Genomic DNA, 26,083 nt, shown 5'->3' with positions numbered 1-26,083 from the left:
TTCAGATAATCGTCACATTCGGGTGACGATTATTACATCTGACACCGTGACGTCGAAAGCACGAGGCCCCCCAAAGCGCAGGGCCCGGGGTGGTCGCCCCCGATTAATCGTACCCTCGGCGGCTGCTCTGCCTGCCATTCACGCTCACCGCTCACACTTTATCTTATAACTCCCCCTCCCCCCCAACCACCACCATCTCTCCTCCCACTCTCTCCACCCACTCCCTTCCTCTTTCTGCTCTCTCCGAGAAACTTCCCCCTCTCTCTCCCCCCCACTCTCTCTCTCTCTCTCACCGCGGCGACGTGGTCGCTATGCCGCGTTGCTGAAGGTGCGCGCGCGCGCGCGTTCATCAGCTCCCGTCGCGAGTCGTGGGAGCGCAAAAGGCGTCGTCTCCTCTCTCCGTCGTCGACGACGAACATCCGCGGACATCAAAGATCGCGCGCGCGCGCACGCACAGCAGCAGCAGCAGAGTGCAGCGTACGGATCGCTCGCTCGCTCGCTGCGGTAATCGCCATCGCATCGACATCGGAAGCGAGGAGGGAAGAGGGGGGCAAGACGCTGGCTGTAGTTGGGGAAGGCGGCTCCCGCTGCTGCTCCAGCTGCTGCTGCTGTTACCTGTGGTGGTGAACGAGTGAGTACTTGTCGCGCCGTTCCCCGCCTTCACAGCGCTTGCGCCATCACTGTGTTCAAGGCTACACGGCGGAGTGGGGGGGGTCTCATCATCGTCTTAGTTGTCACGACTCGTCTTTGTGTTTGTGTGTGTGTTTTTTTGTATGCCCCCAGCAAATCTTGCCAACAACGTTGGCCAAATAGCAGTTCCGGTGATTGGAACTGCTATTTGGGCGAACGTAGTCCAACGTTGTTCTCCCCTACTTTGGTTGCTCTTCCCTACACCGCGTGGTTATACATTGTCGATCTTGGTTTGTTCCCCCCCCCCCATCGCCGTGTCTCTCTGCGTTGCATGCGTTGCGTGCGTGCATTGCGCGTTGAACTTCTTTCGCATCGTACGTAGCCAACCCCCACCCCCCCCCCCTCGTGCTAAGCAGAGGCGTGTTGCCTCTCCACTGTGGTTGTTGACGGGTAACCGGTAACCACTTTCGTGGTCGGTGTTTGGCTCCGAGAGGCACGAACCGGTAACCGTTTCCGGTTGAATTTGAGCGATGAACGACACTGATCGGCACGGTTCGATAACGTACCACGCTCGCTGGGTCTCCAGAACCTCGTCTGCGTCTCTGCGCTCCGCGTGTCTCATGCCTGTGTTTCCCGAGTGACCTATTGCCCTGTGGCCTCGTGCGGGGAGCGGTGGTGTAGCCGTGAGGGCTACGCTGCGCTACGAACCCGGCTATGAATCGAGTTCGATTCCCGCTCGCGGCCAACACCGGCGATAAAATCTGAACCGGCTCTGGGCCTCCCCTAGGTCGACTCGGCCTCAAATTAGTTACCTGGTGCGGTGTGTAAGCACCGCCACTGTGGAGACAAAGGCGGTCGGGCGTGGTTCTGGCCACCCACCCCCTCGTGTGCTCTGCCGGCCTTTGTAAGTGCTGCCTGTGAATCTTTGACTTTGCCTTTACTCAGCGTTTTATCAACCCATTGAAATGTACATATAATCAAGATTTTGAGTCCGGATTGTTTTTTTTTGTTGGGTGACCACTTTGCACAAACACAGGTGTTATAAGAGCTGTGAGCAGGAAAGGGCAGCGCACGTTTGCTGAACTTCGTTCGCTCCACGACGTGGCCACCTGTGCTAACCGGAGGTGCAAAAGTTCCATTGCTGTGTTGTGCTTCGTCTTCACCAACCCACACAGAACCAGCGCGGCCAAATAGCCGCCCCCATCCTTCTTACGAGACGATGACTTGAACCAGTGGTGCGTTCAGGGTGCTTCAGTTGGTGGCTGAGTAGCACCGGTCCTCGAACGGCCAGATCCTACCCACAACTCGGTCACGTGTGTTTTTTTTTCCACAGGGGTTTCCCATTCACTCCGTCAGCAACCCACTCACCCACTCAGTCAACCTCCCACTCACCCATTCACTCAGTAAACTTCCCACCCACTCAGCCACCCACTCAACAAACCGCGCGAGCAGCGAGTAGATGCTCCCACAACTCACAGCTCTCTCCCTGGGGCGAAATCTCAGATGCTCCGATTGCCGTAGGCCTCTCCTCCACCGCTCCGCGGCTGTGCCGTGCGCCCTGGGGCAGCGTCACGCTGCCCTCGTTTCGTTACGAACGCAGGATTATTGCGTTTTTCGGTGGAACGTGGCTGGTGTATGAAGGCAGGATTTCAGTCTGGGATTCAAGAGCTGCACATTATCAAAGCGACTTAAAGAGAGCGGAGTGACACAAGGGGCTGTAATACTGCACACTGCAAAGTTGAAAGATAAAGATCTCCCCGTGTGGCCTGTAACAGACTGTTGGGGCAAGTGCTGTTAGCGAGTAGCACCTATGAAGTCCGGCACGGCTCACGAGGGGGTGGCTGGCCAACACCACGCCCGGCCGCTTTTGTCTCCCCGGTGGTGATGTTTTACACACCACGCCAGGTACTCGTTTGAGGCTGAGTCGACCTAGGGGAGGCCCAGGACCGATTCAGATTATTGTCACTGGTGTTGGCCGTGAGTGGGAATCGAACTCGGGGTCGCTGGGTTCGGAGTGGAGTGCGCTAACCGCTGCGCCACCGCTCCCCACACCGCAACGTACACACACACACTGATACGAACGCCGCACACGAGCCAAGCGCTTTGTTGTCCAGAAGCTAAGTGCGAGATAAGGATGTTGGAAATGAGAGAGTTGCAGGTTAAGTTAATGCGTGGTGAAGATTGCCAAAGTAAACAGAGAGAAAGAGTGAGCTATCATTAGCAGTCGTTGTGAAGAATGCAACAAAAAAACTGAGCAAACAAGCAAGCAATCCGTCTCCTTCATGTATCCGTCTCTCCATGTAAACATATGAAAGTGTTTATTCAATCACCTATCGGGCCACAAGGCCATCTGGTTTGTCGACGTGCGGTGCGAAAGAAGTTAAACGCACATGCGTACATCATGACAGATGCGTCGATTCAGCACGAGCAAAAACTTCCGGATCGGTGTTCGATACACACAGAGGTCTCATCAGCACGGTCAGGCTTTCTCGAATCAGCGCTGCTTAAAATGATTTGACTCCCAGAGGGCCGTGGGTGCGATCGTTTGTGTAAAAAAAAAAAGCGGTTGGGTTTTTTCACGTGAAGAGACGAAATATATTTGTAGGAGTCATTGGTCATTGGTCATTGGTTAGGGGTGCCGCGGTGGTGAGGTGTTATCACCCTTGCCTGGTGTGCAGGAGGTTGTGGGTTCGATCCTGACCGACATCTGTATATTTGGAGTTTGAATGTTTATCTCCCCGTGGTCACGTGTTTTTTTTTATCCAGGTCCTTTCGATTTATTCAATCAACAAAGCGTGCTGAAGAGTATTTGGCTGCTTTAAATTACCACGTGATGATAAGCCCACTTCGTTGAGCTACCATTTGTGGTCAGGCTGTTTCTAAAAAAAGATATCTATATGGCTCAGTGGGCCTGACCTGGTAAATATATTTTTTTATAGTTTTACCTAAGGCGCGGTCCAGAGATTTCCCTCCAAATCGAACCACCGCCTGAGGTGGCAACCCCTCGTTGCTACTTTTGTGTCCGTGGCATTTTTAAACCTTGAAGGTGACAAGTGGATGTGGCCCATCAATGCATGTGACACATGCACATGCATTGATTGGCCACGTCACGAGCATCCCTGGAAATGTCGCAGGTGTCCTCCTTCATGGTCGTGAGCCTCCAGTTCAATTACAACGCGGGCATCTGCAGCCGCCAGGAAGTGTCCAGTGTGTGTGTGTGAGTGCGTGTGTGTGTGTGAGTGCGTGTGTGCGTGTGTCCTATGGGGAGCGGTAGTGTAGCGGTTAGCGCGCTGCGCTATGAATCTGGCGACCCAGGTTCGATTCCCGCTCATGGCTAACACCAGTGACGATTATCTGAACTGGTTCCTGGGCCTCCCCTAGGTCGACTCAGCCTTAAATGAGTACCTGGTGCGGTGTGTAAATATCGCCACTGGGGAGACAAAGGCGGTCGGGCGTGGTGCTGGCCACCCACCCCCTCGTTCGTGTACCGTTCCGGCCTTCATAGGTGCTCGCTAACAGCACTTGCCCCTACAGTCTGTTAAGGCTATACGGGGGATCTTTTTTTTTTCACCACGTTCGGCGACGTTTTTTTTTATTTCTCTCACGGAAATTTGCCCCCTGCTCACCGAAGGCAAATTGCAGGAGGCCAGCGGAGAAGAGGTGGGAGTTGGACACGAGTTGGGAGAGACTTGCGACTGACGTCCATCTTCGCGGGTCCGACACGCCGGCGCCCTGATCATTTCGGGTCGCTCTCGTCCCACGCCAAGCCAACGACGGTGGCTTTGCGTCCGCCGATTGCGGTGTGTGCTCCCGCGCGCCGTTGCCAACGCGGCGGTCACCGCCGCCGCCAAACGCGTTGCTTGATGATGGGGCCACCGTGGAAAAAGTTGAACGTCAGCGAACCCGCGGCGTCAGCGACACGAGGGAGGTTATTGCAGACGACAAAAGAATGAAAACAACTAGAGATTGACAACTTCCCAGACCATTGTCAACCGACTGCTGGGTGAACGCCGCCGCATCCCCTGTTAGTGAATGGGAGGTGTTTGACCATACTTCACCACGCTGGTGAGTCCGGGTTGGGGGGAGGGGGGGGGGGTGCCCCTGGACCGCTTCAAGATAGCCGTGGTCACGAATCGAAACTCCGGGTCACCAGCATCGTAGCGCAGCGCGCTGTGAACTTCCCGCGCGAGTCCCACGCAGGAGGGATGAGTCGGTCACGCAGAGCTGGCTGGCTGGCTGGCTGCGGGGCCCGCAAGATTTGTCGTTGGTGACTCATCGTTGGTGCCCATTTTTCAAATCGCTGCTCTCTTTTTTTATTTGAATCGCATCGTACGGTATTTCCTTTGTCGGTCATTCCGCCAGCAGCAGCAACAGCAGCGGCGACAACAGCAACAGAAACAACAGTAACAGCAACAACAGCAGCAACAGCAACAACAGCAGCAACAGCAGCAGCAGCAGCAACAGCAGCAACAACAGCAACAACAGCAGCAGCATCAACAGCAGCAGCAGCAGCAACAGCAGCAGCAGCAACAGCAACAACAGCAGCAGCAACAGCAACAGCAGCAACAGCAGCAGCAGTAACAGCAGCAGCAACAGCAGCAGCAGCAACAAAAGCAGCAGCAACAACAGCAGCAACAACAGCAGCAGCAACAGCAACAGCAGCAACAAAAGCAGCAGCAACAACAGCAGCAACAGCAGCAACAGCAGCATCAACAACAGCAGCAACAAAAGCAGCAGCAACAACAGCAGCAACAACAGCAGCAGCAACAACAGCAGCAGCAGCATCAACAGCAGCAGCAGCAACAACAACAGCATCAACAGCAGCAGCATCAGCATCAGCAGCAGCAGCATCTCGAACATTCACGACGACGTCGCTCCACGTGAGCACCTCCACCGCCGCCTCGCCAGCGTCGAGGTCACCGCCGAGCGCCGCGACCCCGGTGTGACCCCCCTCGCAACGGCGTTCTTGGCTCGGCCATCGAACAAAGTCGGGTCGGGTCGCGACCGCATCGCGCGCGCATTCAGATGCAGGACACTGGAGCCATCTGCAAATTGAAATCAGCTGGATTGAAAACTCATTTCTTCAGAACTGCTCTTTGTTGTTTGGTCTCTTGTCCTTCCCATCCGCACCTCCGATTGGCGCGCATGGCTACGTACGGTGCAAAAGAAGTTCAACATACACACACACACACACGTAATCTCCAGCCTGCCGTGGCGTGGCGTGCGTGATCCTGGCGCGCAACACGCTGCCCGCACATGGCGCATGGCCCCGCTTGAAAATACAAACCCTCGGCGAAGACCCAGTCAAGGCAGAGGGCTTTGCCAAACAAATCCAAACTACGTATCGCGTTTCTGAGAATAAACATTTTTGGCGGAGTGCTTTGGGAAAATTGACGATGAAGCCGGCGACACGGTTTTTCGATTCCCTTGTGCCACGGCAAGTGATGCCCGCACTCCTCACCCACGTGGACCAGCGTGGTGAAGTATGGTCAATACTATCTCCCAGAGGTGGGACAAAGTCATTGTTATGCAAGTCCAAGTCGAGTCGCAAGTCATCAAATTCATGACTCGAGTCTGACTCGAGTCCAAGTCACATGACTCGAGTCCACATCTCATAGGTGGGACAAAGTCATTGTTATGCAAGTCCAAGTCGAGTCGCAAGTCATCAAATTCATGACTCGAGTCTGACTCGAGTCCAAGTCACATGACTCGAGTCCACACCTCTGCTATCTCCACGACCGACGCAACAAGGGAAGCCTACGTATAGCGGTGGGTTGACATGGCGCTGTTAGGAGGTACATTTGTTATGAGTATTACTTTTAACGACAACAACAGATATGTCTATGTGCCTGAGTAAACTAAACCTGATCGGGCGACTGGGCACTACTGTGCACACTGTTTTTTTTCTTATCTTGATTTTTGTACCGATATCAATGCAGTGTTAGAAAAAAAAAACACGTCTTGCTGAAAACTCACAGGCATAGATAGACAGCCCAAAGATAAACCAAGCCCAGCGTCTTCCTGTGAAGCTGTGGAAATGTGGATACGGGACTTGTTGATAACGAAGAAAAAACACGTTTGTGCCTCATTGTGTGGGATGCTTTTAAAAGCCCGCTTTCATGAGCCTCGCTTACCCACCTTGCAATATCCGAAACGTTTACGTGAGATGCCAAAAAGCCCGGCTGTAATCAGCCTCGTGCCTCTTTCCCACTGCACAAACACTGAGCCGCGCCAGATCCTTCCCAAGCCAGCCTTGACGTGGCTCAGGAGCAGCCAGCATGGGTTTTTCCCACTGCACGACAACACCGAGCCTTGTTAGGCCCATCCCAAGCCAGCCTTGGTGTGGCTCAGGAACAGCCAGCTTGGGTTTTTCCCACTGCACAACAACACCGAGCCTTGTTAGCCCATCCCAAGCCAGCATTGGTGTGGCTCAGGAGCAGCCAGCTTGGGGTTTTCCCACTGCACAACAACACCGAACATTGTGAGGCCCATCCCAAGCCAGCCTTGGTGTGGCTCAGAAGCAGCCAGCTTGGGGTTTTCCCACTGCACAACAACACCGAGCCTTGTGAGGCCCATCCCAAGCCAGCATTTGGCGTGGCTCAAGAGGAGCCAGCTTGGTGTTTTCCCACTGCACAACAACAGTCGAGACGCGCGGAGGCGATTGATTCGGTGACGATTTGTCCTCGCGGTGTTACCAACTGTGGCATCAGCTTCGCCTCTGGCCCTGCTTGCGCCCCCCCCCCCCCGAGCCAGATTCAGACGTCTCATGAGGCCGGCGTATCGCGGGTCAGTTTTGGATCGGTACGGAAAATAGCCCGGTGGAAAACGACACGAGGTGCCCTGCGCTGGCCTGGGCTCGGATTTAGCCAATGTAAAAGGGGTCTGGGTTCCAGAATTAATAGGGAGGGCTAACACACACGTGTCTTCACAATTGGTCCTTGTCATTGATTACAGCATTATTGATTACATTAGTAATCTAATTACTTGTGTAATCGGTAGCAATTTAACCGGTCATTTTGCCGCACCTCCGATCAGCAATGGTTGGCTACGTATGGTTCGAAAATAAGTTAAACACACATACATTAGAATCGTAAACTTTACTAGGAAAGTCTTGACAGTCCGCGGATTGCTTTAGTCATGATACTGCATTGGATGTATGCCAGGCTATTGACACACAGAGAGAGAGAGGCACGTGTTGCGAACAGAGAAACCGAAAAGATAAAGAGGTCAAGGTTCAGGGAGGCAAACGCGTGAAGAGGTGTACCCATGCTGCCTTGAATCAATCCACTGCTGGATGAGCGCCTTCCCACGACACTACGGACTGAGGGGACTTCTTTTTTAACCACGTTGGCGAGCCGATGACGGATTCTGCTGAACCGCCACGGAAACCCCCCCCCCCCCCCACAGCAGCTGATAAGCAACCTGTAATGCATGGCGATTGCACCACATCCAAGCACCGTCCGGGCTCCAAAATCTTGCTTGGCTTCTGAGATCCGACGCAACAGGGTGCGATTACGAAGGATTTGGTCAGTGAGGAGAAGGAAAAGGGGAACGAGGTGGAGAGGGAGAGACAAAGAGGGGTTGGTGGGGGTGGGAGAGAGGGGGGGATTAAGATAGACGGAAAGCTGGAGATGGCCAACCGTGCTAATCGTAAGTGCGGGGGAAGGACAACAGACTAAACACAAAATCGGTTCTAAATAAATGAGTTTCCAATCGAGATTGAAAAGTGCATAGCTCCAGTGACGTACACGCTGCGGCTTGGCAATGTGTTTGTGCGAGACGTCCCGTCGAGTCGTGAGTTGCAATAATCGAGCCTCGTTTATACCACGCTCCACGCCACCGCTTTGACCGTGTCACGACCACAATAGTGGACGAAGGTTCCAGAAACAGCGAGAAAGACGGCGACGTGAAGACGCGGGCGCGAAGGAACCGAGAGACGGGGAGAGGATTGGTCCTGAGACATAGAGAAAGGCAGAGAGAGAGACACGGATAAATAACCCACCTCGGTTACGCTCTGCTATTGCCACCCCCAAACACACGGAACGTTCCAGACACACCGCTGCACCTTTCTGAGTGTTGACATAGTCCCATTGCCTGCCCACAGCGGTGCTAATCTTGGCGACGTCAATAGCGGCAGCGTCGCCCGAGTTGACGGCGAACAGCTGGGCATGCGCAGAGCCGCCAACTACTTCGAGGAAGAAGGTCGCCCGAAGGAAACCTCAACGCATCACGAAAGGATTAACCTCCTGGAGTCGTCAAAGCAACATTTTCTCACGCTTCCTGACACCTTAGTCGTGGCTTTTCATTGTGTTCACGAGGCACTCCTGTTTGAGGAAGTCATTTCATCTGCAAGGTTTACAGACAGGCCTTGCACGCGCATGCGGGTAGACAGGGTGGGTACATGCGTTGACGAGGCATTCCGTAGCGAGCGAGCAAGCGAGGGGGTAGGTGGGTGGGTGATTACACAGAACAAGACAGATAGTATCCGGGGCTGGATAGTTAGGCAGATAGGTGGGTACATACTTGACAATATTGAGTGGGTAGGTAGGTAGGTGTGGGTGGGTGGATACAGAGGAGGAAGACAAACGCTCTATCTGCGTGGGTAGGTAGGTAGGTGAGCAGCAATGGTCATAGGTATCGAGTGTGCAGGCGGTGCGACTGCACCGGTGCACCAGATGGGACATCGGGGCACAGGTGCCGGACCACGAGGGGCGGGAGGCCTCATCGCCTTGTCGGCGCCAAGGTTCCATGCCGGCTGTGCCACACCACCGGCAGGCAGGTAGATTCGTTAGGCAAGGTAGTTCAGCAGACACGTGGTGTGTATGCGAATGTGTGTACAGCTTGACGGGCGCATGGGTAGTAATAGAGGTGGCTGTATGTGGGTAGTAAGGTAGAAGCGTGGCAATGCAGGCAGATGGGAGGTTTAGTCAAACAGGTGAGTTGGAAAACACGTTGCTAGGAAGACAGGCAGGTATACAGGCAGGTAATCAGGCAAGTATGTTGTTTTCTTTCTTTTCTCATCATGTTCAAACTGGCAGACAATGTCCCGCAGACATAAGAGCTTTATAGCTCATCGGATTTCTGCCCAGTTTTATGATTGTGATTTTTTTTCCATCGTCTGCCTTCGCCTCCGTGCTCTGCGTGCAGGGCTTCGAGACGCAAGGGGTTGGGATTCGCGGACGGGAGGCAGCGGAGGCGGCGGCGGCGGCGGTGGGAATTTTTGCACGGCTGACCTTCCCCGTCGCGGACCATGCGGGGAGCATCCCTGCACACAGCCCCCTGACATGCAAGCGAAGAAGGCAAGTGGCTCCGGGTGGCTTCAAGCCGCCCCTCGGTCGGCGCCTTCACCGCACGCTTTAGGAGTTACGCAGTTCGCTCTTTATTTTGTTGATTGTGTGCGTGTTTTTTTTTGTCGCGCGTTTTTGGAGCGTCGCAATTCACGGGGGGGGCAGGAACGGCTCCCGACGACGCAACTGGGACCACCACGCGCAGGAGGGGAAGTGAAAGGTGGGGAGAGGAGGTGGGGAGAGAGGGGGGGGGCTACCGTTGCCCCAAACCAAGCAGGGACACACACCACGTCGTCGGGGGAACAAGATGAACATTTAAATGGGAAGGGGATAACTGGGGAAGGTGGTGGGTGGTGGGGTGGGTAATGTGCCTACGTACGTTGAACTTATTTCGCGACCGTACCGTAGCCCGCCGCGCTCACCGGAGGTCCCCGTCTGCACGCGAGCGCGTGGTCGAGGCGCCGTACGCGACCCGTGGTGCCCGCGCGTGTTTTCTGTGTTACCCGGAGGGATTTGAGGCTCACCCGTCATAGGCGCGACAACAAAAGGCGACGTCTTGAGCCTCAGCTTGAAGAGGGTCGAGGAGCCGACAGCACGGATTGCTGGAGCACAGTGGGGAAGGGCTCGCAGTGAGGATGCGGGCCTTTGCTAGAGACTGCTGCGGTCGTGTGCTTAGGGCTAGGCGTAGAGCTGGGATGTGGTTGGCTCATGTGGTTAGGGTCAGGGGTAGGGTTACGACTCTGGTTTAGTTGGCTAATGTGCTTATATTCAGCGGCAAGGGCTGGCTTCGGTCCGGGCTCGTGTGCTCATTCCCCGGAGGAGCATAACGAAACGAACGTCCTCCCCGCCTCGTCGCAGATCTTCCCGGCGGGATTCATCACGTCGCTGCTTTGCCTCGCAGCGGCAGCGTCAGCGGCCGCCGTCAATGACTGTGCTTCCGAAGTTGTGGGCAACATGGGCAATCTCATTGACAACTTTGTGAGTACCGGTGACAGGGATAGAGCAAGCACACGCACGGTGCTGCACAGCGCTGAGTGTGAATGGCAGCTGGTGAGCGGTGTGAGCGGTGAGTGTGAGCGGTGAGTGTGAGCAGTGAGTGTGAGCGGTGAGTGTGAGCGGTGAGTGTTAATGGTAGGTGTGAGCGGTGAGTGCGAGCGGTGAGTGCGAGCGGTGAGTGTGAGCGGTGAGTGTGAGCGATGAGTGTGAATGGCAGGTGTGAGCGGTGAGTGTGAGCAGTGAGTGTGAGCGGTGAGTGTTAATGGCAGGCAGAGCAGCCGCCGAGGGTACGGTGAATCTGGGTGACCTCCCCCCCCCCCTCCCCAAATGTAATCTGAACCGGTCCTGGGTCTCCCCAAGGACGACTCAGCTTCCAATGAGTACCTGGTGCAGTATGTGAACATCGCTACTGGGGATACAAAGGCGGCCGGGCGTAGTAGCTAGCCACCCACCCCTTCGGGCGCCACCCCGGCATTCATAGGTGCTGCTACTCCCTAACTAACAACACTTGCCCCGACAGTCTGTTAAGGCTCTACGGGGGCTCTTTGTCTTCGGGTAAAGCCTCTTCTTTTCTTTATCAACGTGCGCCTGTTCATCCGCACTTGTTCCCCATTTGTCCACCGCAGGTCAACCAGCTCCCGTTGGACTACGGCGTGACGGTTTGGGGTCCGCAGGACAACAGGGTGAGAAGCCGAAGCCGTTGCACAACACGAACAGATCAGCCGCACGACGGGTGTAGCTCTCCAGCGTGTGTTGTGCGGCGCCGTGTCCAACGATTCGCTCCACGTGATGGGAGCTGCTTCAGGAACACCGTACAACCGAAGAGAAAATGCGCCCGAGAATCACCGGGCACAACAGCGAAAAGCGGAGTAGCCGTGCGATGAGTTTATGAATTGTGTCCACTGTGTGTGAACACAAATCGTGAGCGACGAGTGTGAGCGGTGATTGTGAGCGGTGAGTGTAAATGGCAAGCATGAGTGGTGAGTCAGAGTGGTAAGTGTAAGCAGTGAGTGGTGAGTATGAGTGGTGAGTGTGAGCGGTAAATGTAAATGGCAAGGATGAGTGGTGAGTGTGAATGGCAAGTGTGAGTGGTCTGAGTGGTGAGTGCGAGCGGTGAGTGTCAATGGCAAGTGTGATGCTGTGCTGTCAATGGTTCACAAAGACAAATAACAATGAAACACACTGCCTTACGACCCGTGATGTCATTTTTGCAAGAGAAGGCCATTGTGTGATGACGTCACGGTCCAAATTTTCCAAAACTATTATGATGAAAATAATGACACCACAAATGTCTCAGTCCTCCGGTCCTGCGCCTTAAATAGATGGCGTGATGTCATCTTTCACGATTTCTGGCGACTGCCTGACGATGCTGGTCGTAACCATCGGCGAAACGGCCGCCACCCGATCGCTAAACGTTGTGCGGATCGTTCTCCAACAGAAACATGCCGCGCCTCCGATTAGCACGGCTGGCTGCGTACGGTGCGAAAGAAGTTCAATGCGTCATGCCTCACTGCCAGTGGTGGCACCTTCTGAGGCTGTAATAAACCGGCACGTTCGTTCATCACTCGACGGCTTTTGTCGACTGGCTGTGTCGGGCGGTGAAAGGCTTTACGACGCGCAATTTGACTCACACGGGCGATCTGACCCCAAACATCTCGAAAGCCACCAGGACGGCGAGAGAGCCGCGGCCCGCGCTAGCAGTTGGAAAGGGGGTCTCGGGGTCTGCGCTGGGGCTTGTGTTTGGGGTCTGTTGTCTGCTATGCCAAGGGCTAGTCCAGGGGTAGGCAACCAAAATGCACGTTGAACTTCTTCCGCTTTGAACGTAGCCAACCATGCTGCTCCGGCGGTGTGGGAAACAACAAGAAAATAACGAGAGGGGGGACATCGTTTCGAATTCGGTTTCAAGAGCCGCAATGCACTGTGGGTCAACACGAGACAGTGCTCCTTCATGAATGACGTCACGAAGTGGCCCTCAAAGAGCCCCGGGTTTCTTGTGCAATGCCCCCCGGGTGGGGTAAAGGGGGTCCTTTGAAGTGGACCCCGTCGGCGATTTCACTCTCAAGTTTGATTTTCCGCTTTTTCGGGGGGGGTGCGCCCCTCTGTCTTCCTCTCTCACTTACAGAATTCGGAGAATTGTTTCGAGAAAAACCCCTTCGAGATGGCCCTGGAATCACTGAGCTCTCTGCTCAGTCAGCTACACAAGGGGAGCAATGTGAGCAAGAGCGGCAAAAGGTTACTCGAGACGCTCATGGACATCTGCCATTCGAACGAGGCGAGTTTGCAGCGACCCGTTTCGCGGAGAGAGCGTGCGCCGCTACGCTGCGGACGCAAAAGCAGCGTGCGAATGAACTCGACGCCATTGAAAAAGGCGATAGCGCGTACGTAAATCATCGTCATCGTCGTCACCGTCGTCACCGTTGTCGTCATCAGACGTGATCGAACACCGCACTGCTGGGTGAAAGTCTCCCCGTGCCGCGTCAGTCATTTCTCTTGTTACATTTGGCACGTCTTGTTCGGCACGTTTCATTTACATTCACCAATTGGCTGTGTCGGGCGATGCTTGTGGTGGTGGTGGTGGGTTAACGACGCATTTACAAAACAACCTTTGCCATGAGTAATATTGGTCGCGAAAGCCCACGTGTTCATCGTAATACATATAATAGCAGTCAAAATAATACATAATCATCATAACCGTGTTGTCGACCAACAGACCGTTTGCCTTTGCCGAGCGCGAGTGAAGCCGGACTCGCTCGCCACGGCCCTCAAGCGCCTCACGAAAGACGTCGGCAAATCCGAGGGGGCCTCCAGCAAGTGCCTCTCCAGCCCAGCGACCACGAAGAACACCGAGAGCACAGGTGACGGGCGACTTTGGGCCTCGGTGTCGCCCTCCACCACCGCCGCTCCGTTCCCTTCGGTTCTGTTCGCATTCCGTCCCATCGCGTTCGTTCCGTTCCATCTGAGCGTTGTGTTCCTCCACGTCCGTGCGCCCAACCGTTCCGCCCGTCACGTGCTTTTCATATGCGTGCCACGGACGGAGTGGAAGCGCTTCCGCTCTTCCTTCCGATATTCGGAAGCCACTGGAGCAATGCAACTTTTAAATCATCTGGATTGACAAAGTCATTTCTTTAAGAACTGCTTAGTTTGTTGTCCTTCCCCCCCGCACCTCTCATGGGCGCGGTTGGTTACGTACGGTGCAAAAGAAGTTCAACATACGTACGTACATGTCACGACACTTCGGGTGGGCAGGCTGCTCGCGGGAGCGCCCATCCATGAACTGTAATCCAGCCGCTGGTGAAAGTGACTCGACTTGCAACGAACGCAAATTAGATTCGAAAACGCCGACATATATTCATCTTCTTTCAGTGGGAGTGTGGTCGTCTTTTGAATATGTATTCATACCCCCACTTCCCCCTCCCCCCCGATACAAACCTTCCTTCCACCTTCCTCTCTCCACAGCCTCGCCCGTCACAGCGTCCGCAGCAAACACAGATGCCACCTCCAGGCTGGTGGTGCCACCAGGTAGGTCGTCGTCTTATCTCCCGCCCGAGGCCTAACCCCCGCAAACGTATTTGCTCGGTGCTACGACTCTGCACGTGTGATCTATTCAAGAGTCGATCAGCCTCCGCGGGCAGTCCCAGTTAACTGCATTGGCCGTGAGAAACCAGTGGGGGAGCGTGCAAAGTTTGCTTTTCGTCCTGGCATTCGGAGGGACCATTAACGTTGCTAAGTTGTCCATAGGTAGATCTTGAATAAAAATAAACGCAACGCTTTCCAATGCCTCAAACGCGTATTTAGTTTTTTTTTCCTATCCTGGATTAGGCGAACCAACAACAGGAAATGTTCACAGTTTTCGGAGTACATCCCCATTGGCAACAGGAGTTGAGTGGAGCATTTGTTATGACAGCGCAAAGCCCTGTTAAATGTAAACAATATAACCTCAAACAGCGCTCGCCCCAGCACATGGTCACTGGCAGAGCCACACCGCCATCACACGCTATTGGCGTTCCCTCGGCGCAAGCCAGTGCTTCTCAACCGGGCGGAACGCGGAACGCTGAGGGTAACGTCTCAATGTCCCAGGGGGTACGTGAGGTGATTTATAAACGTGTGAAATGACATCATGTATGAGAGTCATTGGTGAATGATCACATGTGAATCTGCCAATATAAAATAGCTACGATAACATTTGAATCTATACGGTAACCTATAATGATATAAAAGGCGTTTGTGAACTCGCTGATTGGAAACAATGTGGTTTCCAAGAGTGACCAGCGAACGTGAACGAATCATGTCATACATGCAGAGCGTCCTTTGAATTTGTTTTTTTTTATTCACTTGCAGTTACTAGCTCGCTAGGATACCTCACAATATGGGCAATTGCTTCAAATATTGGCATTCGTTATCCATACGTTTGTTTCCCAGAACTATGCTGGGTCAGGCAAGGGAGTACTCGGTTGAAACGACATTCCATCGGAGGGTACGGTAGCCAAAGAAAGGTTGAGAATCACTGGCGTGAGCTTTGCTGTTGTCTCGGTAAACTCACGTAGAAGGGAAACAATTAAATAATAAAAATATAAGACAATACACATTTTAATATTTAATTTTATTATTTCCCTTCTACGTGACTTTACCGAAAGAACCAAGAATATGAATCCCTGCAGTAACGAAAGCTTTGAATAAAAATGTATTGCTGTTGTCATTTAAATATTTGATGGTATCGGACGCAAACCTCGTCACCTTTCCCTCTCCGCAGCCTCGTCCGCTCCAGCTGCTGCAGAAAACACGACGGCAGATGCCACGTCCAGGCCGGCAGTCTCAGGTAGCGCGTCTTTTTTCAATCTCCAACCTGAAGGACTAAATCCTAGTACTGTCTCTCTCTCTCTTAGTAATAACAATAACGCCCGTGTGACCGATATCTAGAGCCCGATGCATCCCATCGCTCCGATAAGTCATTGGGCAACCATTTGCTGTGAGAAACCGGTGGTGGTGGTAATTCCACATTCCCCGTGATGGGACCAGCGTGTGCCTACGTCCCGGCAATTACTGCTGACCACCTCACTTTCATCGAAGCGTTGCCGAAAATCATGGTCGGGCAAGTCGGTGCGGCACTTTGGTGATGGCACTGATAAGTGACGTCACTGATACGTGACGTCACTGATCAGTGACGTCACTTCCTGTCGTTAACCCACCACCGATTTTGCCAAATCGCCTGATGAAGCTGGTTGTGGTCGCCAGCGAAACGCCGTACTCAATTTGTAAATGTTGTGGGCTTACTCTCCAATTTACCGGTGCGCTGCAGTAGCAAGCAATTGTCATGTTTTGTTTACGTGACAAACCTTACCGATTGACTGTGGTGGTGTTTTTTTTTTTTTACGACACCTCTACATTTACGCGATCTAATGCGAACATTCTTTTTCGTGAACTTACGTTGCAACTGAATTCGAGTTGGTTGTTTTCACCTCCGCTGTCCGTTCTCTTTACTGTTGCTCTGTACTTGTTTTGTGATTTTCGGTGACTCTGGGCCCCTCTTGTGAATGAGATTCGATCCTGGTCCCATCCCTCCTCCTGCGTCTTCTCCACCTTGGTCAAACAAAATAAACGTGAAACTTGCAGTGACTCAGGCTTTATGGGGAACCCACAGAGCTATATATGATGGGTCAATAGGTGCCATGTCAGTAAGTCTACGAAGCCCTAGAACGGATGCCAACGGTGTCAATTATAAACTTTTTCGTTAAGTATTCAGATGGGCTGGCTCTAAACTCCAAACACTGAACGAACCTCGATTGATAGAGCGTGTTACGTTATTGAAACTCTATAGACGAGGAATCTCCATTGATTGGAATTCATCTCATTAATGGGGCTCCACGGGCCTCAGTGAAGCTCTTATCGATGGAATGAATCTCCATCAATTGATTGAAGCCCTAATTGAGCACAAGCCACGCTCTGTCAACGGGCAATGAATCTCTCGTCGATTGAACAAATCTCCAGCGTCGATTAAATTCTAGTTTAATGTATTAGCTATAGCCCTGTGAGCCATTCGGCTCTTGAATCGGGTGCAACCGCAACAAACAAAAAACTAAAACATGAACAAAAAAACATCTTAAAGTGAATATGTGACTGAGTGCAAACAGAAAATCCAAGAAAAGACAGCAAAATGTTGCAGAAAAAAACACCGTACACCAACGCTGTGTGCAAAAATCTCAGTGGGATGCAAGTCAAACAACAACAACAATAACCACAAGACAACTTAGATTAAGGCCATCAGTCTAACTCTGTACTACAACAAACAAACATGGCTAAACCAATACACTTCGCTTCACCCCCCCATCTCCCCCCCCCCCTCCTGCATCAGACCATTGTGCAAACAAAGAGAGCCGAGCCGGAATGTCCGCGGAGTCACCCTCGGGCGTCGACACTTGGAGGATCTCCGCCTTTGTCTTCATGGGCACCACGGGCGTGCTGCTCGTCTACCTCGTGGTACGCAACGAGAACAACGCGCCCAATGGCGGAGGCGCTCCCGAGGGCAGGGCCGCAGCCACCGCGCACGGCTTGGATGGCCAGGGCACCCCTGACGACGTTCCACACGACGGGGCTAAGACGGGGGGGGGGGGCTCGGCAACCTGCGGCCGGCTCCGGGGCCGAGCGTTGCCCTGCTAAGGGCTCCGTCGTGACGCCTGCTGACGTGCGTCGCGGATCTTGAAATTTTTAGGACTTTTTTTGTTTGTTTGTTTGTTACCGAATTCGAAAAAAAATTGCTTTTCTTGTTCGTATTTTGGTTGCACCATACCCCTGGGCTAAAGAGCGGGGGCTGTTTCTGTCATGAAATATATTCCTGACCCTTCGACGTTGGAATGTGAAGTAGGCTCACGAGCTAGATTTAATGTTATTCTTGTCTGGCATGAAGGAATGGCAGAGTTGTGTGCTAAGCATTTGGAAACGATAACGGCGGGCGCTGTTGCAGAAGCTCTGCAAGTTGGAAGCCACGGAGCAGGGGCCAGAGGAGGCTCTTTGTGGTTTCGCATTTAATCGAAAGCAGATGCGATGCTCCCGCTCAAAGACTCAACATCTAACGCGCATTTGAGGGCATGTACTCGGCATTGCGGAGTTTAATGATATGAGAGTGACCGTTTTTCTTGAGTTAACATGTCATTAAACGAGTAATTGTGTGCAAAAACACAACGAGAGGCCGGGGGGGAGGGGGGGGGCAACCAAAATAACAAGGAGAGCAAGTTTTTTTTTTATTCAGTCAAAAATAAAAACTCTATATTTCAAGCGCAAACCTTAAATAACTAACGTCACGGAGCAGTTCCTTGACGGGACCGCACGCGGTGCTCCAGAGCCGCGGGTTTGCCAACCCCCCCTGACCTCGGCGGATCGCGATCGGCATGGAAATGATGAAACGATGATGAGTCGAACGATAGCGGGGCTGGGGGCGCTTTTTACAACGACCGGACGCGACATTGAACAGCATCGTAGCAACGTGACCACAGAAGAGACGCGTCGTGCCCAAAAACAAACCGACAGGTGCGGGGCGACGCGTGGAGAAGCGCACGCAGGGAGTGACGTTTGAGAGACCGATTGAGGAAAAACGTGGGTCAGAGGTCGCGCGTTACCTTCAGGTTTTTCGCGTTAGATCGAGTTTAGCCGCGGGGGTCAGGGTTGGACTCCGAGCAAGGCGCGAACGCCTGCGGCGTGTCGACTCAGCGCGCGTGTGCCGTGCCTACCTGCATAGGCGCTACTCGCTCACAGCACTTGCCCCAAGAGTCTGCCGAGGTTACATGGGGGATGTTTGTCTTTGTGCGCAGGCCGGTTGGCATTGCGAGAGGCGCCGCCGCTCGTTGGCGACCCACTGGTCGATGAGGAACTGCCACGTGCCACTGCAGCACGCCGAGCTCCAGACTCTCATGGAGTTGCGGTCTGCCACAGGGATGGAGGCTGACAACCAGAGCGACGACCCGGGCACCGTCGACAACCTCGTATGACCACCGCGGAAGGCGTCCGTGGTAAAGGCGCTCGTTGCCCACGGCGCGACCCACCACGCGACCATGGGCCGACGGTGCCGGTAGCCGTTTCACCTCCTGGGTGGGCACCCACCACCTCCGTCCATCGGCGGGACCGTGCGGAGAGGAGCTGTCGTCGTCGTCCTCGCCGCCGCCGCCGTTGTCCGCATTTCCGCGGCGGTGGATTTCTCAGCTGCCCGACTGCCGCTCGAAGCGTCCAGCCCTCCTCTTGAGTCGCGTCTTCAAATACTGTGGGGGAAAAAAAACATCCACCACCATCATCACTGCCACCATCACCGACCGGAAGGTGGCCCTGCGCTTCGGTGGGAGTGTTGGGGTCCCTCTCTCGTGCTCCCTGTCCATTAGACCTTGAGCCAGTATTTAAAATCCCCCACATTCTTACACCAAGGGCCTCGTCTATAAACGCAGCAACAAGAGCAGCAACTGCTTTTGACTTCCTTGAACACAGCAGCAGCAGCAACAACGACGACGATCGATTATTGCCCTTCCATGGAGCGGCAAACTTTTTAATACCCCCCCCCCCCCACACTGCCCCCGCCACCCCCCCCCCCCCCAACATTGACAGCTGCGAATGTAACGCCAGACCCTGGCCCGATATGAACTTTTACTTTCCCAAACTCCTGAGCCAGCCACAACGGCGACCGACCTCCACCCCAGAGCGCTTCGAAAATAATCGGACGGGGGGGGGGGTACACAAACGACTCGACGGCAGCAAAAGAACGTAACGCCAACCCCTCCCCGGGCCTCCAGTGGCTGGAAACGTTGCTGCATCGTGGACCACGTGATCGCAGCGTGGACCACGTGGGCACGGCGTGGAGCACGTGGTCGCGGCTTGAAGCACGTGGGCGCGGCGTGGAGCACCCCACACACAGGCTTCCGTGCCTCACCAATATTTTTCGCCACCGTCCCACCGCCGCTTCTCTCGACCGGTGGCACAGAGGCAACGGCAGAAACCCCCAGGAAGTGACGTTGACGGAGCGAGCTGCGGAGGGCCGCGTCTTGACGGCTTCCGCATTGTCGGCCGGCTCCAAAGGGGTGCCGATTCCATCCACCGTGGAAGGAACGACGTTCATCCAGGTCAACACCCTCTCCCCACACCCCAATGCCGGATTATCCTAATAGTAAAAGTAGCTACATATGCTACGGGCCCCGCACTTTCAAGGGCCCCGCGCAAAATGCCTTCAAGGTATAAATTCCGATTCAGTGATTCTGCACTTGCTCTATTACTATATAGTGCTAGACTGCCTTAAACTTTTATGAACGACTGGGTGTTTAAGGTGAGCCATTTGCCATATTATCTGACTGTATAGCAAATGAAAAAAACACAATTACTTTACTCTACAAGTTAAACATTTGTGTTTTAATATTTGTGGGTTTTTTTGTTCGTTTTATTTTTAGTTAGGGCCCCTTTATAACATATGCTACAGGCCCCGCACTAGCTTAATCCAGCACTGCCCCTCCCCCCCCCGGGTTGCAAAGTGAGAGGTCGTGACCTGACAAGGGAGACGGTTTTCACGAGGAGAGGGAGTGTGGGATGTACACTTGGGCGATTTGCACGTCCTCGTCGCGAGTGTGAGGACCAGGTTGCGTTGAAGATACGTGAAATGTATCTGGAAATGTATTTTAACTTTCAAACAAAAGAGTTGCTTTGAAAAGAGATAGGCACCCAAGCTGTGATGTGTAAAATATAAAGTATGGTATGTGTTATGTAAGTATTTATGCATATATCTTATCGACGTATAAATCTTGACTTAAGTTTTACTAAGCATAGGACACAAACGATTTCAATTCCACGGCCGTGAACTCACAACAACGTGTAACAAATCACTCCACTCGCAAATAAATAGATTGCCTTCACATCAACTGCACCCTAAATGCACGTTTTAAAAAATATATATTTTTCGGGAACAACAGAATGAGCACTCTACGATACGTGACTCCGTGGAAAACATGAGATTTTTTTTGCAATTAGTACGATATTCCATCCATTCTTCCCGATGTCCCCTTCTTTCAGCTCCGTCGCTCCGCACGTCCGTCCGTCTGTGTGGTACCTGTACGGGGAGAGGGGGGTGGGGGTGTGGGGGTGTGGGAGAGTGCGTGGGGTGGGTTGTTGAGGGCGGTCACTACTCTAAACACTCATGAAGTTGGTCCAAAAGGAACTAACACCTTGACTTAAAGCTTTCGTGACTGCAGGAATTCAACTAAAACTTTACGACAAATTTATTATTTTACGCACTTCGGCTCGCCAAAAAAACGCCCGCCAATTCGATCAAAGGGTTGTGTTAAAAAATATATATTTAAAAACAGATTTCAGACGCAAACCAGCGCTGAACAACCGACATTCCTCGGACATCTGTCCCCGACGACATTTTAAGGTCACACAATTGCAGGAAACGATGTTGAATACATTTATATGGGTTTACATCCCAAGGCATAGCCATGCAAGACGTTGACCATCGTCTGTGAAATTCGGTCAACTTAGGGATTTAAACGGATACTTATAAAGAAGGGATGTTTAAATCAGTTGTGTTTCTCCCCACTGACTCAGGACTACAAATACTTCTAGAGAGGAAGCACTTAACAACCAATATTACTTTCCTCCCTCTTTTTAATTTCGAAACACACATTCGTTGAGAATGTTTCCCAGCAAATGAGAAGCGGCAAAGTGTTTTTGCGTCGTGAACTTGACAACTTGGTAACGAACTCCCTCTGATGAGAGGAAACAATCGGTCCAGGTTCGAGAGGTCATCATGTCAAGTAGTGCGCAACCCTTTCCCAATCCACTGCTAGATGACGGCCCTCCTCACACCGTGTCGGTTTCATCGGAATCTATTCACCATACTTCACCGCGCTGGTCAACGTGGGTTGGCGATGGGGACTTCGAACCTCGTCTTCCTGCGTTGTTCGTATCGCCGGTGCGCTCACCGCTATGCCGTCCGCTCCACCCGTCATCACGGTCACACTACTCGTCTTAGAGACGACGGTCGGTGAAGCCGATACGTCGATGCACTGGTTGCACTTCGAATGGCGTCGCGAGACTATGCGGGAGGCTTTGCCGGGACCTTTGAAGCTTGCGAACCTCATGACCTTCGTTACCCGCGACGCGTTTGTTTTTGTTGTTGTTAATCCGCCGCTGAATGGGATAAGGCGTGTCCACGCCGTGTCGATCGCGGGCAATCGTTTGACCGTTACTTGGCCACTCTGGTCGGTGGCATTTGGTGAAAAAAGTTCCTTGTACAGGAGCGGCTCGGGCATCGGACGCCACTGATGTCAGCGCCCCGTGGCCAGGATTCGAACTCAGGAGAGTCAGGTTCCGAGCACAACAGCGGCCAATCTTTTTCCCCGCCGCCTTTCCTTGAGCAGCGGAGGGACTTGTCTTCATGCAGCAGCTACTGCTCTGGCTTTCACTTTTGAGCATAGACTCAAGGTGTGTGTGTGTGTGTGTTTATGTATTTGCCTAAACGATTAAAGTAAGTGATCATGGACTCTTGCAGATTGAGCCGCACTATCGAGTAATATATATAGCTATTTTTTTTGGAATGTAAAAAAAAACCTAACCTTTTGCAATGAATGTGTTTGTCACGTTATTACATGTTCTTAAAAAGTGGGGGGCGGGAGGGGAGGGAGTTAGGGAGTAGGTTGTTTTTTTATAAATATTTTTTTACTCGCGTAAACGCATCGAATTGTGTATTCATCGACGCGGCGGTTACCCTAACAGCGTGATCCATTCCCACAAGACTCTCGGTTTTAATAAAAAGGAAATCGTCGGAAAACGCATTGTTGGCTCGGTCTCTTGTCGGTGCTGAACGCTGAGCGTGTGACCGTCATAGCTGCCAACCCCTTCTCAGCGCCCTCTACCTTATTACAGACCAAGTCAGACCTTATTGGTCACCCCTTGCTCCTTATACATCTCAACGTACATCCTGCAAAGTCCCATCACAAGGGAGAAACACAAACACAGTTTTTTTTTGTTGCCCGCATTGAAACGGCTGTACGCCGTATGGACCTGAAAACTCAATTTCCCTGCACAAGAATGCGGAGTAAACCGCGTGGGTTGATAGCTATAGACCGACCATGGACGTGAGCAGGCTGGGGCCCGCTTTGCGTAGCGGTGCTCGCCCAAATTTGCCGCGGGCGGTGTAGCCAACGCTGCACGTGGCCGGATGCCACCACGCACCATGGAGGCAGCGGCGAGAGTTGGTGGTGCGCTACCCTGGCTCGCGAGGAGAACGCGGTACGGCAAACTTAGACCCCCCCCCCCAACCTGTTCCATTTGTATGGGATACAGTGTTTCCCCCTCACAGAGTGTGTTTTCTCTGTGTGCTCCAGTGTCCTCCCGCGTGTAAGCACTCACTGATTGCATTGTATGGATGCACGCATGTTGAACTTCTTTCGCAGTGTAGGCAGCCAACCGTGCTAATCGGAGGTGCGGGGGAAGGACAACAAACGGAACGAATTGGCCGATAACAACTTAATATATAAAGGACCACAGAGCTTTGGGGAAGCGGGTGTGGGGGGCTGACATTTGGCAGCAGCTCACCGCCTTGGCTGCCTGTCCCGCTCGTTTGGTTCCTCGCCGCCTCTGACTCGGCGAACACCGCACGCGCTTCACAGGTTTTAATTATATATCTTTATTATTTGTGTAACGGGTTCCGGAGACACTTGTAGAGGTAACTTCTTTATTCCAATCCAACAGCACTCCAACAGTCCTGATACTCTGTAACAACTCCCAGGTACACAGCCTAGGTACACAGCCTAGATACACTACTCTGGCTACGCTCTGGAACTCGCCCTCACAAGGTCGTAGAGTCGGGAGTTCCAGAGTCCCACCACTGGCTCTCACAGCGTCCCAGGGTCCTCAGATGGCTGGTCTTGGGTCTTGGGTCTTGAGCTACAACTGGCCCTGATCGTCCAGAGAGCTCCCCTTTTATGCCTAGTCCCCAACGAGGGGTGGGGCCGTGTGCGCCCCCAGATATCCCACAGAGCACACACAGCCCCCCCCTTTGGCGGCGCCAAGGGGCTTAAGCGCCTGGGAACCCAACGCCTGGCGCCAAGAGGCTTAAGCGTCTGACCCGCCTGGGAACCCAGCTCCTGGCGCCAAGAGGCTTAAGCGCCTGGCCCGCCCAGGGTCCCAGAGCCCCCAGCAGCCCCTTCCTTCTTATGTCACTACATTTGTTTTACATCGCAACGAAATTCACGTTCACGATGCGGCTAAGAGAAGGCCCATTTTCAATCGACGCGCACCTCCCCAGGCCTCGTCAATGTGGGGCCCGGGTGCAGACCGACTTTCCGCGACTCGAGACGTTGCTTTGAGGATATGAACACGTCTTTAAAAACTCCCGACTCCGCAAGGGAGTTGGGACAAGCAGCCCCACATGCACGACCCTCCTTCAAGACGACCTTGAGACTTGGCGAGTGAAGGCGGCCTTGAGAGTCGGTGAGTCTTCCCTGCGTAAAACCAGTTGGCAGGTGTACTCGCGACTCTTTGGCAAGAAGCTACGTCGCTGTTTTGTCACAAAAGGGCTCATAAAACGTGGAAGCAAAAGGAGAGGAATAGAGGCTTTTTTGACGTTAGATTGTCTGTGTCGGGTGGCGGCGGGTTTAACGACGCATTTATATTTACGCAATCTCACCCAAATAAACCTCTTATGGATGATAAAGGAGAGTACTGTAGTCCACGGTGCTTTTGTTAGCAAGTGATGCGTGGTCAAGTCCATCTTGAACCAGTGGTGACCGACGTTTGCGAGCTCCGACTACGCCGCTGGTCACGGGACTCATCATCCTGACCCCCCCCCCCGCCCGGGCCCGCACTTCCTATGGACGGCCCTGGTGACGGGGGTCGTTTGAGCGTACTTCATTCACACTGCAGCGGTCAGTGTGGGATGACGGCTGCAGGACGAGTGGGGGGTGACCAGGACTGGCTTCACAGACATCGCTAACCAACTGACGGACATCCATTCACAAAATAACAATGATAATGAAAATGTTCAATCAGGTCGCCAAGTTCATAGCGCAGTGTGCGCCAATCAACAGGAAAAATCGGACGTAGGCTTTAATAACCCGCTTCTTGTCTTTGCAGTGTCTGTTATCTGCGATCGCGTCTGCGACTGATCAAACGCGCGCAACAAATGTCAACACGACATCTCGTGTTACCAACGAAATGTCAACAATAACGATTTGGGGTATTTTTTACTTTGTTTCTGTCACTCTGTCGTGCGTCGACTCGAGGCACCGATGGATAAAAATACTCCCACGCAAAGAGAACAAGAAATACGAAATGTTTACGTTGTTTTAACGAGTTCGCTGGCGATTCCCCAAGCTGTTGGATCTGCGACGGGCGTTCGGCTGGCCACAGCGAAAAGGGGGAAAAACCCGCAGTCGTGCCCTGCACGTAGCGAGCCGAAACAATGAAACACGTGGATAACGTTACGACAAGAGGAGGGTGCAAGCAGTGGCGGAGTGGTTGGGGCACTGCGGCTCTTTAAAAGTCAGATTCGTGACATTTTTTTTGTTCGTAAAAAAAAAAATCGGAACGTCTTTTGGGACTGTGCAAATGTCGAAAATTGCCCATTTTTCATGCTAATGATTAAAACATATCATAAACGTTCTGTAATCTTATTGTGTGTGTGTATGGTACGGTACTATGGTGGTTAGGAACGCAATGCTACTGCGACCCCGAGTGACCTGGGGTTTTAGTTTCCTCGCTATTCTTCGCCCACGCTGACATCTGTGTAAAAAGAGCTTCATAGATCATCGGATTCCTACAGTAAATAAATACATATTCTGATTCTGGTAAAGTACTGTGTGCTCAAGCAGCCCCACAATAACCGACATGGCATGAGATGGCCTTCATCCAGCAGAGCACTCAAAGCAGGAACGTCATTGTCGCCGATAATAATCGCCGATGATCATTACCGATGATCATTGTCGTCGATGATCATTGTTGCCAATGATCATTGCCACCGATGATCATTGTCGATGATGATCATTGCCACTGATTATCATTGTCACCGATGATGATCATTGCCAATGATCATTGCCACCAATGATCATTGCCGATGATCATTGTCATCGATGATCATTGTCGATGATGATTATTGCCACCGATCATTTCCACCGATGATCATTGTCACCGATGATGATCATTGCCAA

General features: G+C 52.8%; 1 protein-coding gene across 3 annotated transcripts; it reads left to right on the top strand.

Moving 5' to 3' along the window:
- Nucleotides 1-240: 240 nt before the first annotated feature.
- On the top strand, nucleotides 241-19,470 carry LOC144718699 (uncharacterized). Of its 3 annotated transcripts, none has more exons than XM_078594160.1 (10): nucleotides 241-631; nucleotides 9,778-9,929; nucleotides 10,776-10,895; nucleotides 11,540-11,596; nucleotides 13,036-13,185; nucleotides 13,624-13,768; nucleotides 14,370-14,432; nucleotides 15,664-15,729; nucleotides 17,263-17,387; nucleotides 18,837-19,470. In XM_078594160.1, the coding sequence occupies exons 2-10, from the start codon at nucleotides 9,915-9,917 to the stop codon at nucleotides 18,915-18,917; spliced, it is 822 nt and encodes a 273-aa protein (XP_078450286.1). In that variant the 5' UTR covers nucleotides 241-631; nucleotides 9,778-9,914; the 3' UTR covers nucleotides 18,918-19,470. The 3 variants fall into 3 exon arrangements, with proteins under 3 accessions (XP_078450286.1, XP_078450285.1, XP_078450287.1); XM_078594159.1 differs by having other exon boundaries at nucleotides 244-631; nucleotides 18,716-19,469; XM_078594161.1 differs by lacking the exons at nucleotides 241-631; nucleotides 9,778-9,929 and adding an exon at nucleotides 9,958-10,137 and having other exon boundaries at nucleotides 18,716-19,469.
- The last annotated feature ends 6,613 nt before the right edge of the window (nucleotides 19,471-26,083 follow it).

This window comes from Lampetra planeri, chromosome 5, assembly GCF_965212315.1.
Source record: "Lampetra planeri chromosome 5, kcLamPlan1.2.h2, whole genome shotgun sequence".
NCBI classification, from domain to species: Eukaryota; Metazoa; Chordata; class Hyperoartia; order Petromyzontiformes; family Petromyzontidae; genus Lampetra; species Lampetra planeri.
This window is presented reverse-complemented; position numbering and strand designations above follow the sequence as displayed.